At 49.4% G+C, this 17,214-nt stretch overlaps 1 protein-coding gene across 1 annotated transcript in view; it reads right to left on the bottom strand.

Moving 5' to 3' along the window:
• Positions 1 to 1,187: 1,187 nt before the first annotated feature.
• Positions 1,188 to 17,214, bottom strand: part of LOC147097281 (hydroxylysine kinase-like) — a 75,711-nt gene continuing 59,684 nt past the window's right edge. The window contains exon 5 of the mRNA XM_085972100.1: positions 1,188 to 6,352. Within this exon, the coding sequence (XP_085828226.1) occupies positions 5,871 to 6,352 (482 nt within the window). The 3' untranslated portion in view covers positions 1,188 to 5,870. The remainder of the gene's footprint in view (positions 6,353 to 17,214) is intronic.

The raw sequence follows: 17,214 nt of genomic DNA, 5'->3' as shown, positions 1-17,214 counted from the left end.
GTAGTCATCAGCGAACATCCCCACTTCTGACCTTATGATGGAGAAAAGGTCATTGATGAAGCAGCTGAAGATGGTTGGGCCGAGGACACTGCCCTGAGGAACTCCTGTAGTGATATAATGAGGCACCCCAGGGTTTTGTATTAGCTGCTATTTACTCTACAAACTTGTATGGCAATGTCACGCCTGGAGGTAAGGCAGCCTGCAGCAGTAGTGAAGCATCCTTGTCTTTCAAGGTGTCTGCCTGCTGTAGCAATTGAACTTTATTTAATAACTGAGTTGGGTCTCCTATTCCCTCTATTTGGGCAATTGACCACTAAGTTGGCCCAAATCTGAAAGGGTCAGGCTCCGACTTCGACTTGCTTTTTTTATCTTTGTATTCATGTACTACTTGCCTTACCCTGTTTGTCGCTCCTCCTGTGCGCAGGTGTTTGGTAACTATGGGGCATCTTAACAGACCTGTGTACCCCCCGTACTATCTCCTGTTTTAGACCGGGTATAATCGGTAACACTCCCTGGATTAATACTGATACTACACGTACCACTTCCCCCCTGCTTGGCATCAGAAGCCTCCACCTTCAGTGGTCTTCCGAACTGTGAGGGCGCTGTTGGGAGGACCGGATCATCCTCGTCATCGTCACTATTGGATTCCTCTTCGTGAGTGGCAAAGACGAGGCTGCCAATCTAACTTCTAATTCTTTCATCTTTTTCTTGTCCTCTGCTCTTCCCCGTCTCTCCATTGCCTGACCACCTCTCTCTCCTTGTTTTCCTTGCGACAAATTCCAGAGTTCCCGATAAGCTATTTCAGTATTTTCCAATTTTCCCAACATCTTAACCATTGTTTCTGAAGAACTCTGCAGCTGGAAGCGTATTTGAGTTATTTCTTGGTGGATCTCCAACTGTTGGTTGGCGGCTGATCTCCATTCTGTCTGTACAGCTCTCAATTCAGTTTTCTATCTCTCTGCCTGTAGAGTCTGAACCTGGTACTCTCTTTAGTGAATTTCCCATTCAAACTATTTATTATTTGAACCATTGCCATTATGCAGTTGGCATTTTTTGTTTTCTTATTTTTTTCATTTATATTTCGATTATCACACTTCATTGTACGGTCTCCATGAGGGTCACTGTTCCCCTCCTCAAAAGGTCCTTCCCGAGTGTTCTTCTGGACATAACTTTCTGCCCACAACATCCACGATAATCCTCCTTTATTATTGTTTAAAATGTTATTTTTACAGCTGTTTCTTATTTGGCCCTCTCCTTCTTGGACTCGGCCTTTATTGGAGGTGATCAGTCTCCAATTTCCCCACTTACAACAACCCCCCCTTTTCTATGATACCTATAAGAGATTGAGAACTATATGATTAGCACAGTGATCTCCCAGCCACTGTCAGATTAAAGCACCATATAACTTGGTATCTGCTGTACTCCCTTATCAACCTGGATACTGATACTATTCACACGTGTATGTGTTCTTTATCCTGTGTCGTGCTGCATCGCCTTGCTTTGTTGACAGTGGAAGTAGTCCACCTCCTGCCCCACAGCTCGCTCAGGATTGAGGTTCAACTTCAGTCTGGTCTCAACGCCCCCGGTTTTCAAAAAGCAACAAGTTCAGGTCCTTCAATCGGCTCGCCAAATGTTGTTTTAAAAAAAATCCCATTGTTCACTTGAGTCGTAATGAATTCAGTCTTACGGTTACAATCACTTGATTTTTTCTACTTTAAAAAACAATCTAAAGCAGAGTATAATTTCTTTACATTATAATGCAATTTACAAGTGGAGATTTGAATGTAGGCCGTTTCTCTCATTCTTTTTTATACACTGTTTTCTCCTTATCAAACTGGAACTGGCATTGCCTTATATGGTAATCTCTGGTTAGTGCAGTGTCCTTCAGCCGATTCTTATGCTCACAAGTTTACATTTCTCCAGAACATACTTATATCAACAACCTTTCGCATAAGTTACAGTAATACGTACTGGGGTGTTTATCGTATGGCACTTTTGTAAACATTCCAAGGCCTTACTTCAATCTTGACATTGGCTGTTGCTAGGGTGATCTGTAATTCTTTCTCTCTCCCTCTCGACTGTAGCGAGGCTAGGTTAGCCCTTTCTTCCTCATGTACCAACAAGCACTGGGAGGGGGTGAGTTGGACAGGAAGGAGGTAAGCAAGGTTGGCCCCCAGCGGGCAGATTGAGTGGGAGGGTCAGCAAGAGAGTAGGATGGGGCAGTTGGGGTTGCTGCTCATAAGGGGGCAGCGGCGAGCGCCCTGATGGGCCTTTTGGAAGGTGCCAAGAGAGGCACAGAGGGAAGCTGTAGGATCATCTAAGAGGGAGTCAAGCCTGGGATGACGGCAGGAGAGTTGGAAAATGGAGGAGCGCTGAAGGGTTGGGGTGGGGATTCGGGAGGGTAGAGCACCCGAGGGGGGAGAAATGAAAGGAGGCAGGGTGACGGGAGAGAGGTGTCTCGGAGGGGTAAAGAGAAAAGAAGTAAAAAAAAAGGAAAGGAAAAAGTGGAAATAGAAGTGATGGGCTCGGGTCTGGAGCGGCAACTAAAACACACACAGGGAAACCCTGTGAATGGCTGGTTTGTGGTTTTCTGGGATGCAAATTCCAAATACCAAAAAAAAAATTAAGGGATTCAGCTGTTCACAGAAATGATCCATTTATTATCCATGAATTATGAGATCTACCATATAATAATCATACCACGCACAGTACTATCGTGGTCTAATGTTTCTGGAGCACTCTGGAAGGTTAGATTGTTATCTGTCTCAACCAAGCAACTCGCTGCTCTCTGGCCTTTCATCAGGCCTCGGCTCCTGGTGTTAGGAAAGGAATCAAACTGCTGAATTGTGACAATGTCTGGGATTTAACTCAAGGTGAGATCGGCAGTGTTTGGGCCGGGGACGGGAGTGGGGGGGGGGGGGGGGGGGGGGAGTGGGGCAGCTGTATTTATGAACATGGGAACAGGAGGAGGCCATTCAGCCCCTCGAGCCTGTTCCGCCATTCAATTAGATCCTGGCTGATCTGCGACCTAACTCCATCGACCCGCCTTTGCTCCATATCCCTCGATACCCTCAGCCAACAAAATGCTATCAATTTCAGTCCTGAAAGCTCCAATTGACCCCCAGCATCCTCAGCCTTTTGAGGGAAGAGAGTTCCAGATTTCCACCACCCTTTGTGTGAAAAAGTGCTTCCTGATTTCAGTCCTAATTGGCCTGCCTCTAATTTTGCCCCCTTGTTCCCGATTCCCCCACCAGAGGAAATAGTTTCTCCGTATCCACCCTAGCGAATCCTTTTGAACATTTTAAGCACCTTGATCAGATCGCCCCCTCGATCAGATCACCCCCTCGATCAGATCACCCCCTCGATCAGATCGCCCCCCCGATCTTCTAAGCTCAGGGGAATACAAGCGACCTGTCCTCATAATTTAACCCTTTTAGATCTGGTATCATTCTGGTGAATCTGCGCTGCACCCACTCCAAGGCCAACAGATCCTTCCTGAGGTGCGGGGCCCAGGACTGAACGCAGTGCTCCGGGTGGGGTCTGACCAGGTTCCATTTGACTCACCCACCTGTCCCACTACTGACCCTGGTGAATACTCCCCCGGTCAGCCTGATTTAAACAGGGTGGGGTCTTCCTGGCAAAGTTTCTGCCACGGTGGGGGGGGGGGGGGGGGGGTGGGGGGAGGTCCTAGGTGTAAAAGCCCTGCAGCTGGAGGACTCTGGCACCTGCTGGCAGCTTAACGAGGCTGGTGGTCACCTGGGCAGATGGACATCTGGTGTCCTTTGTTTCCCAGCAAAATCTGGCAATAGGGATGGTGGATTGGGGACCCCGAGCACTCACTAGAGTGGGCCGTGTCAGTTTTAAACCCCCTTGCTGGCTCCAGGAACACTGGATGGCAGGAAAGTACTGGGGTAGGTGCACAGACTGTTGCTTTTTTATTATTTGTTCATGGGATGTGGGTGTCGCTGGCAAGGCCGGCATTTATTGCCCACCCCTAATTGCGCTTGAGAAGGTGGTGGTGAGCCGCCTTCTTGAACTGCTGCAGTCCGTGTGGTGAAGGTACTCCCAGTGCTGTTAGGGAGGGAGTTCCAGGATTTTGACCCGGCGACGATGAATGAACGGCCGATATATTTCCAAGTCAGGATGGTGTGTGACTTGGAGGGGAGCTTGTAGGGGGTGTTGTTCCCATGCTGCTCTTGTCCTTCTAGGTAGTTGGTACACACTGCAGCCACGGTGCGCCGGTGGTGGAGGGAGTGAATGTTTAAGGTGGTGGATGGGGTGCCAATCAAATGGGCTGCTTTGTCCTGGTGTCGAGCTTCTTGAGTGTTGTTGGAGCTGCACTCATCCAGGCAAGTGGAGAGTATTCCAACACATTCCTGACTTGAGCCTTGTAGATGGTGGAAAGGCTTTGGGAAGTCAGGAGGTGAGTCAATCACCACAGAATACCCAGCCTATGACCTATTCCTGTGGCCACAGTATTTATGTGGCTGGTCCAGTTAAGTTTCTGGTCCATGGTGACCCCCAGGATGTTGATGGTGGGGGATTCAGCGATGATAATGTCGTTGGAACGTCAAGAGGCGGTGGTTAGACTCTCGTTTGTTGGAGATAGTCATTGCCTGGCACTTGTGTGGCGTGAATGTTACCTGCCACTTCTCAGCCCAAGCCTGAATGTCGTCCAGGTCTTGCTGCATGCGGACACGGACTGCTTCATTATCTGAGGAGTTACGAATGGAACTAAACACTGTGCAATCATCAGTGAACATCCCCACTTCTGACCTTATGTTGGAGGGAAGGTCATTGATGAAGCAGCTGAAGATGATTGGGCCTAGGACACTGCCCTGAGGACCTCCTGCAGCGATGTCCTGGGGCTCTGATGATTGACCTCCAACAACCACCTTCCTTAGTGCTAGGTATGACTCCAGCCAGTGGAGAGTTTTCCCCTTGATTCCCATTGACTTCAATTTTACTAGGGCTCCTTGATGCCACACTCAAATACAGCCTTGATATCAAGGGCAGTCACTCTCACCTCACCTCTGGAATTCAGCTCCTTTGTCCAAATTTGGACCACGGCCATAATGAGGTCTGGAGCTGAAACTGGGCATCAGTGAGCAGGTTGTTGGTGAGTAAGTGCCGCTTGATAGCGCTGTCGATGACACCTTCCATCACTTTGCTGATGATCAAGAGTAGATTTATGGGGCGGTATTTGGCCGGATTGGATTTGTCCTGATTTCTGTGGACAGGACATACCTGGGCAGTTTTCCACATTGTCGAGGAGATGCCAGTGTTGTAGCTGTACAGGAACAGCTTGGCTAGAGGCGCGGCTAGTTCTGGAGTTAAGGCAATAATGATAGAAAAGTGCCGTACGATGTCACCGATCATCGCTTTATTGGAATCTGCTCCTGGTGGCTGGCAGGAGGGGCACAAGAAGATTGATGGGGCACAGAAAGGGACCCGAAAGTCCCCAGCTCGTACTGTAAAAGCAGCCTGAAGTGGGCAGTTCATTGAAATCCAGGATATTTGGACTGGGGATTTGCTCATTGCTCTACAAGGCCACTAGGTGGAGCTCGGTGCTGCAATCAGCGGGTTTATAGTGTTAGATTTTTACTGAGGCCATCAGAAGAGAGACATTCAGAGACGGGACGTTCAGGGATGGGACGTTCAGAGACGAGACGTTTAGAGACGAGATGTTCAGAGACTGATGTCAAATATCGAGCTGAAGAAGGGAAACTGAAGAAAATGTAACTTTGCTCAGCTGTTTGAAGGGGGCGAGGATTGATAGAGGTGACGCAATATCGCTTTTAGATCTTTGTCCTTTCCCTTATATTACTGACAGCGATGCACTGTGTGTGTTGGCACGCACAGCATCCACTCTAAGTCTGATAGGACTTGGCTGTGTCGAACCAGATCTTCTCCACTGCCTCTTTGCCCAGTTCCCACAGTTGGTGCAGGCGCTTCCAGCCTTTCACCGCAGTGACTGTGAGGTACTCCTCGTTCTCTGGGTGGAGCCGGACGCTATGCCTGGCCATAACCAGCGACTGAGAAAACCTACAGAGCACCAGCAAAAAGACGGCCCCTCGCTCCACCTCCGTCAGCGGGATCACGCTCTCGAAGCCTGCAATCACATGGCCGCCGAGGCCTATGGGGTCTCTGCTCTCGATCATGAAATACGTGATGCTTATAACTAGTTCATACACAAAGCAACCGTAGCTCATGTCACCAAAGTCCAGGATGCCGGAAATCCGGAATTCGGGTTGTGGACGGGTCAGGGCGGGTTTCTGCACCGTAACGTCATCTGATGAATCCATGGGTTCCAGAAGAATGTTGTAGTCATTGCAGTCCCCGTGAATAATGCCTGCAAAAAGGGTAACACTTTCTATCATCATATATATATAATGAAGGAAGGACATTGGTTGGCTAATATCAGGAAACAGATTGTATTCACTCATTCTAATGAGATAAGATTTCATTCAGAAAATAATATTTTGGGATACAGTAACTTGAGATATGATGTGGTGAGTGTAGCGTGATCGGGCGGAACAGGTGTCTCTGGACCTATTACGATAGCAAAATACTGCGGATGCTAGAAATCCGAAATAACAACAGGAAATGCTGGAAAACTCAGCAGGCCCGGCAACATCCGTGGAGAGAAAAACAGACTCAACGTTTCGGGCTGAAACCCTTCGTCAGAACTGGAAAAAAAAAGCAGGAAATGAAACATTAAAAAGCAAGTTTGGGGGCTGGGAAATGGGGGACCTATGGTTCCCAAAGGGGGTTTTCCTCGCCCCGGGCTGAATTTTTACCTTCGCGTCGGGTTGGGTGTGGGGGGTGGGTGGGAGCCGTGTAGTGGGTCACTATCCCGAACATTCCAGCAGCACGCTCTGCAGTCTCTTATTAACTTAAGCACTCCAATGGAGTCAGTCATGCGAGTTTCCCGGCCAATTAGCTGGAGTGGGTCTGATGACATCATGGATGACTTGACTTCAGCTCAGCTGTTTAAAGGGGCAGTGGGCAGATGAGAGCTGAAGGTTGTTGGCGGTGGTCCAGAGGTTGGTCTGAGAGTTAGCTGTGAGATGGGCCAATTCGTTTGACTGTTTAAGGTTTAACCATTTCTAAACCACGATGCGGGCTCACCGCCAGAAGTCAGCGCCCAGGTTTAGTGATTCCTCCCTGGAAATGCTGCTCCAGGGGCTGAGAGCCCGCAGGGAGGTCCTCTTCCCTGGGGACGGGAGGAAGAGGCCAGCAGTAGAGACAAAGGGGGCATTGGCTGGAGAGCGCCGAGGAAGTGAGCAGCAGGGCTCCTGTCAGCCACTCCTGGATCCAGTGCAGGAAGCAATTTAATGACCTCACGAGGGCAGGAAAGGTGAGTGCAATGCCCACATTGCTCTACATCCTGTCACCCCAACCCCTTCACACTGCCTTCCCAAGCCTACCCCTGCACATCACTCCTCACACCAACCTACCTTGCAGGTGCACCCGTCCCTCACTCTCTATGCACCTACTCACATCACCATCTGACTATCCCCCACTGGCACTCACCCGCATCCTAATGCAATCATACAATCATAGACATTAACGGCACAGAAGGAGGCCATTCGGCAATGTCGCGCCACTCCCTCATAGTCACCCTCTACAGATGTAGCCCATCCATCCTTTACACTCATTCCATCACTCTCACTCAAAGGTCTCTTGTTTCCCTCCTTGCAGGAAAAGAGAGCGCAGCACGGTGGCATAGTGGTTAGCACTGTTGCCTCACAGCGCCAGGGACCCGGGTTCGAGTCCGGCCTCGGGTGACTGTCTGTGTGGAGTTTGCACATTCTCCCCGTGTTTGCGTGGGTTTCCTCCGGGTGCTCCGGTTTCCTCCCACAGTCCAAAGATGTGCGGGTTAGGTTGATTGGCTATGATAAAATTGACCCTTAATGTTAGGGGGATTAAATACGTGGGGTTACGGGGATAGGGTGGGATATGTGTTGGTGTAGGGGTTACGGGGATCGGGTGGGATATGTGTCGGTGCAGGCTCGATGGGCCGAAATGGCCTCTATCTGCACTGTGGGGTTTCTGTGATTTCTGTGAACAATAGGGAATGGCTGAGAACCAGAGGCGGCCCTCCAATCACCACTGCACTGGTGCCATCAGAGGAGGAGGCGCTCGACATAAGCGGAGTTGCGGAGCTGCTGGCGGTGGGGGACCGAGAGAGGGGGACCCCCCCAGCTACCTGGTGACAGAGTTAAATATCACACAGCCACATGGCATACAACAGTCACTCATGGTGACTTGATGTCAGCAGTCAGTGAAATATGATCATGTGCATAATGGTAATTTACAACATTATCATAACAGTTCTAATTCGTCTCTTTACTCTCCCACAGGCCCATCAAGTCCCCCACCCCCCACTGTCCAGCCAGAGGAGGATGATGATTCCTCAGAGGAGTCTTTGAGGGTGCACTGTCACACATGCACACCCAGCACCAGCGCAGATACGTACACGTCCTGTGAGAGACAGAGCAACGTTGTCGCCTGGTGCCTCACAGATTACAAGTGAGCAAGAGCAGATGCTCGAGACAGGGACAGCGGTGGAGAGTCCTCGCCGGAGGGCGCAGGACGCTCCGAGCTCTGCCCAGCTGGATGCAGACCCTGAACCTCGGGAGGCCGTTGACAAAGAGGGTGATCTTGGGGGAGCAGCAACAAATGCGCGAGGCTCTGGCTGCTTTTCCAGCCGCGATGTGTGCGATTGTAGAGAGAATGGAGGAGGCCATCTCCAACACGAGCAGCACCATGTCACAGGTGAGAGTGACAATGTGCTGTCCCATGGAAAGGATGGCCACCTGCCTGGAGCTTCAAATGGGCCAGTCACACGAGGCATGCTGGCTGTGAACAACAGATTGCCGACTCTTATTGCAGTCATATCTGGGAGGGATACCAACCCAGACTTTTCCGTTCATGGCCCCACTGATGTGCAGCAAGGTGCTCTCCAGCTCCTTGCTAGCAGGGAAGTACTGGTGGCCCATAAGAGGGACGATGGTGAGAGGGGAAGTGGGAGCTCTGCTCAAAGTGCTCCCCCTTCTCCCCCATTGCCTCCCCCTCAGTCAGAGCCCCAGATGCCTCCTCGGACAGCGATGGCCGAGTCTGCCCCTGCACAGTTGCAGGAGGAGCAGTCTTTGGCGGGGCCATCACAGGCTCCAAAACCCAGAGGACGTCCGCCAAGAGTGTCCAAGCAGTCAGAGCAGGGAAGTGAGCAGCTGCCTCTACCCCTGCTGAAGCTACAGGGAGTGCATGTTGTAGAAGCACTAGGAAAAGAAAAATGACACATTGTAGATGCACAAAGGTGTTCACATGGGTCTTTTCCAAGATGTTCTATTTATAACACACATCAAGTTATTTCTTTGCACCACCTTCTGTCATGTCCATTTTTGCCTGCTGCCTGGGAAGTGGCCTTGACAGTTGAAGTGAATGGTAAGACATGACTTAATCTTGAGCATTGGGTGTGTGTGTGACAGGAATGGTTTGCTCATTTTAGGACTGTTTTGTGCTTTTTTGGGGGGTAATTTGTTTCAGCATCTGCGTGTCATATGGGTGTAAAGAAAGAAAGATAGACTTGCATTTGTATAGCGCCTTTCATGACCACCGGATGTCACAAAGCGCTTTACAGCCAATGAAGCACTTTTTGAAGTGCAGTCACTGGTAGTGTACTGGTGCAACCTAACTACATCATGCCATTATAAGTCCATCCCTGGCCTCCCGCACAACAATGTGCGCTGCTGCCATCTACACCTCAGGTGGTTCTTCCTCCTGCTCGTGTTCCACCTGCTCCTCCTCCTCATCCTCTTCCGAGCAGCCTCTGTGCTCTGAGTCTGCTCCTCCTGCCGTTCCAATTCTCACTGCTGTGCTGTGCGCAGCACACAACGATCATTCTGGAGACCCTGGCTGGTGCATACTGACGGGCTCCTCCAGCTCTGTCCAGGCATCTGAAGCGCACCTTCAGCATCCTGATTCCTTGCTCTATTACACATCTGGTCATGATGTGACTTTGATTATAGCACTCCTCAGCCTCATTGCTTAGCCTCGTCAAGGGTGTCATCAGTGGGCAGTCCTGGTCTCCAAGCAGCCAGCCGGTAAGTCTGTTCGGAGGTGCGAAAATTGAGGGAGGGTGGACTGGCACAGCACGAAAGAGTCATGACAGCTCCCTGGGAATCTGGCACACACATACATGATGATGTTTTGTGGTTGCGGACGAGCTGCACGTTGAGGGTGTAGAAGCCCTTAGGGTTCACAAACACTCCTGGGTGATCTGGGGGTGCCCTGATGGGTACATGCGTGCAGTCAATGATGCCCTGCACCGGTGGGAAGCCAGCCAGAGCTGCAAAGCCCAGTGCCCGCTCAGTCACACTGACTTCGACAGTGCATATAAGTGCCTGACTTGTGAAACATGGCATCGGTCACCTGGGTAATGCATCTGTGTGCGGCCGATTGCGATATCCTGTAAATGTCTGCTACGGATCCCTGGAAGGAGCCTGAGGCGAAGAAGTTGAGGGTGGTGGTGACTTTGAGAGCCGCTGGTAAGGCGGGTCCACCAGGTCCTCTGGGCAACAGGTCTTCTTCCAGCAAGCTACAAATGTCTGCCACGACCTGACACGCTAGCTTGAGCCTCCTGAGGCACTGCTGTTCAGTCAAGTTCAGGAAGCTCAGCCCTTGCCTATAGACCCTGTGTTGGGGGTATCGCCTCTGATGAGTGGCACACCTGTGCCCATCCCCTCTCTCCTGTAGAGCAGTAGGTCAGTGAGGAGTAGGCTGCCAATTATTTCAACTGTCAATTGTTCAACTCACACAATGGCCGCTCACCTCTCGCCTTGCTTTGACAGGCGAGCTTCAGGAAGCCCGTGAATCACGCGCACAGCCAGTAAAAGCTGAAACCTCTGGTTAAAAAGTCTCTTAATAGTCTTTTAGCAAGCTCTGAAATACCTGAATGAGGTCGCCCACCTCTCCCGAGCGGGTCTCTGGCACGCTGAGAAACGAGCCGGAGTTAAAGGCGGAAGCTGGCGGGATGAAGGGAGGGTTCCCGATGTGGTCAATTTCAGCGCTTTTAACAGCCCGCCTGCTCGCATACCCGCACTCAGTTCAAAGGGAAAAATCCGGCCCTCATGACTGTGTCTGGTGTAGACTCATTGATAGAGATTGATGGCTGTGATTAGTCAACAACTTCATTATCATTGTATCATGTGCCTACCAGGCTGGGGGAAGGTGAGCTAGATGACCCTCAGTCTTTTCACGAGTCCTAAAATATAATTGGAATCTCTGAATATAGACACACAATTGGAAAACAGTAATTGATCATATTTGTTATGAGCAGCGCACAGTTAACGCTTTGGAAAGAATTGTAGAGATTGCAAAAAGCCAGTAGGATATGTTTGAAGGAACTCGGACAGTGTTCAACACCGTGGCAGGTTTCAATAAGGTAAATAGGGAAAAAGCATTAGCACAGGTCGGTGAGTCAGTAACTAGAGGGCTTACCTTTCAGATGATCAACAAAGGGAGGAGAGGAGAGGCTAGAGGAAGTTTTCTTTTACACACACACAGGGTTGGTGTGACACAGATTGCCCAACCTGCAACAGTGGGGGAGACGGGTTCCATGGGGTAAATCGTCATCTTCACCACCTGGGCGGTCATTGTCGGCGAGCATTTTAAAGGGTGTGGGGGAACAGCAGGGGAATGGGGCAGTAGTCTGCGCCTCTTAATTCAGAACTGTTTCATTCATATTATTGGATAAGCGAAAAAAAAACTTTGAATTCCCAGGAGTAGAGTGTAAATGGACGGCTCTTTCAGAGAGCCTCAGAGGTGTGATGGGCCGAATGGCCTCCTCCTATGCTCTACAATCCTCTGACTCTCTGATACAGCGTCCCCTTTGCTCCACTTCGATTGATTTTATTACCTTTGTTATGATCTCACATTGTGTTCGAGTTGCTGCACAGCTTTCTGTGTGTCGTTAAAAATGTCCTTATTTCCATACCTGATAACTTTTTAATCATAAACGAACAGCACGCCTAATCGTAAAACGGAGTGATTGGCACATGTTATTTTTGTTAAATCGTGCTGGAAATGTTTTGAATGTGTCAGGGAGAGAAAAGGGGTCAGAAGCAGAAAAACTGATTTTTAATACTCTCCACAGGTGAGTACGCATGGGGTACTCACCCGTAGGCCCAATGGAAGTGCCGGTTTTCTGCATGCACTGCGCATGCGCGGGAAACCGGCACTTCCGTTCCCCTGAAAGAAGGGGTTCAGAAGTCAAACGCGTGCGCAGGAGAGGCAGCGCGTGCGCATCAAACTTACGTTTTTTTTGCAGGTTTTCCCGGGAGGGTAAGTCTCCAGAAGTTAGACATGTAAAAAGCAGTTGCAAGGCCTGCTTTTTACAAGGTAAGTGGTGAATTAATTAAAATTAAAACATTTTTTCCACAGGTTTATTATTTTTAAATACTTTAAAGAAAGGTAAGTTTATTTTTAGCCCTGTTAGAAAATGTAATTACTTTTTTCAAAAATTTAAATTATTGTTTAAAATAGTTATTTCATGTAATTTATAGTTTATTTTAAAAATGTGATTTAAAAAAAAATTATTTGAGGTTTTAGTGATGTTTTGGGACTTATAGTATTTATAGGTTTGACAGGTCTTCCTGTCAAACTTATGAATGAAGCATTCCCTGCTACCATTGGCTCTCCATGGCCCATGTGATCCCAGGGGACGCATCGAACTAACTGCGCCCCTGGGATACGCAAGCACTGCGCGCCGGCAGTTGGAGGAGGCCCAGGATCGGAATCCCACACGGGCCCATAGCACAATGGCTGGCGCGCAAGGTAAGTGCAGGTCAGAGGCTTGTACCTGCGGGAAGCCCCCGACCCGAATTTCTGGGCCAATATATCTTAAAAAGATGAAAGTTGACCATCGAAAGCCTTTTGACTCTTGGGATAGATTCTAACTTTCACCAGCAGGTGGTAGTGGATCCTCCGACTGTTACACACACAGCTCTTCCACAGTGTTTTCCACCCCTGCTGAAAGTTAACATCAGCCCCATAATGTGCCTCTTATCAAGTTAGGTTCCAATTCTAACCCTTTACTGCCTTTTATTTAAATAGGAGCAGGAGGAGGTCATTCAGCCCCTCGAGCCTGTTCCGCCATTCAACTAGATCATGGCTGATCTGCACCTCAACTCCATTTACCCGCCTTTGCTCCATATCCCTTGATATACTAATCTGACAATAATCTATCTTTCATTGTCCCCCAGCATCCACAGCTTTTTAAGGAGATCCGGATTTCCACTTCCTTTCACTGCTTTCTTTAACTTTGTTTTAGACACTGTATACAGTCCCTACTGTTCGAAAACGTGGCAGCCATTATGCGCACAGCAAGGTCCCACAAACAGCACTGGGACAAATGACCAGATAGTCGGCGTTTGGTGGTGTTGGTTGAGGGACAAATGTTGGCCAGGACGCTGGGATACTTTAGAATAAAATGTACACTTGGGTGACTGTGCTTTAACATTCAGCGAATAACAAAAGGGAGAATAAAATAGCAGGCAGGTGACCATTCTGGTTTGGCCTTTCCCCACGTGAGTTGTGAAGGTTAGGGGCTGACCTGACAGAGGTGTTACAGAATATGAAGGGTTGCGATCAGGTAAATAGAGACTGATGGCGGAGTTTGAACACTGAAGAGCGTGTGGGTTTAGGTGTGGGTGGGGGGGTTAAATTTGGCGAAAATGTCAGTGGGTCCAGAAGCCGGCTCCAACACACCGACTTCCGGGTTTAACTCAAATGTGTTTGGCCCCTCTGGAGAGGCAGGGTAGAGATTAGAATATTTATATCAGTGTCTTTCAAGCGATTGGCATGCTCAAGATGTGCTTCAGTTGCCTGGGCAGATTTGGAGGTGCCCTTCAGTACTCACCAGCCAGGGTCTACAGAAACATGGTGGTGTGCTGCGCTTGGCACAGCATTGCACAGCAGTGAGAATTGGAGGAGGTGGAGGATTGGAGGATTGGAGGAGGAGGAGAAGGATTGGAGGAGAAGGAGGATTGGGGGAGAAGGAGGATTGGAGGAGATGGAGGATTGGAGGAGGAGGAGGATTGGAGGAGACGGAGGAGGAGGAGGATTGGAGGAGACGGAGGATTGGAGGAGGAGGAGGATTGGAGGAGGAGGTGGATTGGAGGAGAAGGAGGATTGGAGGAGGAGGAGGAGGAGGAGAAGGATTGGAGGAGAAGGAGGATTGGGGGAGAAGGAGGATTGGAGGAGACGGAGGATTGGAGGAGGATTGGAGGAGACGGAGGATTGGAGGAGACGGAGGATTGGAGGAGACGGAGGATTGGAGGAGACGGAGGATTGGAGGAGACGGAGGATTGGAGGAGACGGAGGAGGATTGGAGGAGGAGGAGGATTGGAGGAGGAGGAGGATTGGAGGAGGAGGAGGATTGGAGGAGGAGGAGGATTGGAGGAGGAGGAGGATTGGAGGAGGAAGGCAGTGACACCAACACAGAACCAGCCGCTCACATTGCTGCCCGAGATGCCAGGGATTCCCTGATAGCTGTAAGGTTTAGTTAGTTACCACCACTGGACCGATGTAACAATCACATCCAACCACCCCAAATCCCACCGACACAAAGCAGTGCTGTAACCAACCAACCACCCATTGCACATCCCCCCATTGGTCCCCATCAATTCATGTCTTCCCATTAATCAAGAAGGAACTGAAAAGGGAAGCTGCCACCCAGCAACCAAGAATGGGCAACACGGGAAAGTGGTGCAAAGTAATACATTTTATGTGATTCCACTAAAGAACAGGAACTTAACAACATATCAGACACCCATGCACATACCCTTGTGCAACTACAAAGCTTTACTCTTCCTTTTCCTACTGTTCTCAAATGGTGCAACCCCTGTGGCTTCAGCAGAGGTAGAGGCAGGCTGCTCAGATCATTGCTCTGACTGCTGAGAGGCTCTTGGCCGATGTACACTGGGTGTTGGAGACCGTGAGGGCCCCGCCAAAGACTGCTCCACCAGCACCTGTGCAGGGGCAGACTCGGCCACCAGGAGAGGAGGCAACAGCGGTTGAGAAATGGGACCGCTTTGAGTGACCCTACTTCCATGTCCCCTTTCGCCATCATCCCTCATTAGTGCAATCATGGTCCAGCCGCACTGCGCTCCTACCACTCTGCCGGAGAGTAGCTTGGTGCAGATCAGTGACGTGCGGTAAGGCCAAGGTTAAGCTGTCTGTCACGCTATTGAAGGCGGCAGACATTTTAGCATCCAGAGTCTGCACAGCCTTGTCAACATAAGAGATATAAGAATTAGGAGCAGGAGTCAGCCATACGGCCCCTCGAGCCTGCTCCGCCATTCAATAAGATCATGGCTGAACTTCGACATCATCTCCACTTTCCTGCACTATCCCCATATCCCTTGATTCATTTAGTGCCCAAGAATCCATCGATCTCTGTCTTGAATATACTCAATGATTCAGCATCCACAGCCCTCTGGGGTAGAGAATTCCAAAGATTCACAACCCTCTGAGTGAAGAAATTTCTTGTCACCTCAGTCCTAAATTGTCGACCCCTTATCCTGAGACTGTGACCCCTAGTTCTAGACTCTCCAGCCAGGGGAAACAGCCTCTCAGCATCTACCCTGTTAATCTTCCTCAGAATCTTGTATGTTTCAATGAGATCACCTCTCACTCTTCTAAACTCCAGAGAGTATCGGCCCAATCTACTCAATCTCTCCTCATAGGACAACCCTCTCATCCCAGGAATCAATCTGGTGAACCTTTGTTGCATCCCCTCTAAGGCAAGTATATCCTTCCTTGCTCAAGATAAAAAATCACGGGATTGGGGGTAATATTCTGGCGTGGGTGGAGGATTGGCTCTCTAACAGAAAGCAGAGAGTTGGGATAAATGGTTCGTTCTCAGACTGGCAATCAGTAACTAGTCGTGTTCCGCAGGGGTCAGTGCTGGGTCCCCAACTCTTTACAATCTATATTAACGATTTGGAGGAGGGGACCGAGTGTAACATATCAAAGTTTGCAGATGATACAAAGATGGGAAGTAGTGAGTGAGGAGGACATAAAAAACCTGCAAGGGGACATCAACAGGCTAAGTAAGTGGGCAGAGATTTGGCAGATGGAATACAATACTGGAAAGTGTGAGGTTATGCACTTTGGCAGGAAAAATCATAGAGCAAGTTATTATCTTAATGGCAAGAAACTGGAAAGTACTGTAGTACAAAGGGATCTGGGGGTCCTGGTGCACAAAACTCAAAAAGTTAGTATGCAGGTGCAGCAAGTGATCAAGGCGGTCAATGGAATGTTGGCTTTTATTGCTAGGGGGATAGAATATAAAAACAGGGAGGTATTGTTGCAGTTGTACAAGGCATTGGTGAGACCGCACCTGGAATACTGCATACAGTTTTGGTGTCCATACTTAAGAAAAGACATACTTGCTCTCGAGTCAGTACACAGAAGGTTCACTCGGTTAATCCCGGGGATGAGGGGGTGGACATATGAGGAGAGGTTGAGTAGATTGGGACTCTACTCATTGGAGTTCAGAAGAATGAGAGGCGATCTTATTGAAATATATAAGATTGTGAAGGGGCTTGATCGGGTGGATGCGGTGAGGATGTTCCCAATGATGGGTGAAACTAGAACTAGGGGGCATAATCTTAGAATGAGGGGCTGCTCATTCAAAACTGAGATGAGGAGAAACTTCTTCACTCAGAGGGTAGTAGGTCTGTGGAATTTGCTGCCCCAGAAAGCTGTGGGAGCTACATCATTAAATAAATTTAAAACAGAAATAGATAGTTTCCTAGAAGTAAAGGGAATTAGGGGTTACGGGGAGCGGGCAGGAAATTGGACATGAGTCTAGGTTCGGAACGGTCATGACCCTGTGGGTAGCGGAGCGGGCCCAGGGGCCGTGTAGCCTGGTTCTGCTCCTACTTCTTGTGTTCTAATTCTGTGTTAGATTTCAGGAGATGGTTCTATTCCTGTTCCTGGCTGGGGTGGAGATCACCTTTTACAGAAGGTAAGTACTGTAGAAAATATAGGGACAGCGTGATCTCCTGGACGAGTTTCGATCGCCTAGATGGGTCGGAGAGGAATTTCCCAGATTTTTCCTCCCAAATTGGCCATTGGGTTTTTTAATCTCGTTTTTCACCTCTCCCAGGAGATCACATGGGTTCGGGTGGGATGTAGAGTGAT

The sequence above is a fragment of the Somniosus microcephalus genome, chromosome 32 (assembly GCF_052327205.1).
Source record: "Somniosus microcephalus isolate GS21.2 chromosome 32, FLI_Smic_1.0, whole genome shotgun sequence".
In the NCBI taxonomy this organism is placed as follows: Eukaryota; Metazoa; Chordata; class Chondrichthyes; order Squaliformes; family Somniosidae; genus Somniosus; species Somniosus microcephalus.
Note: the sequence above shows the minus strand (reverse complement) of the source record. Positions and strands in the feature narration are given on the sequence as shown.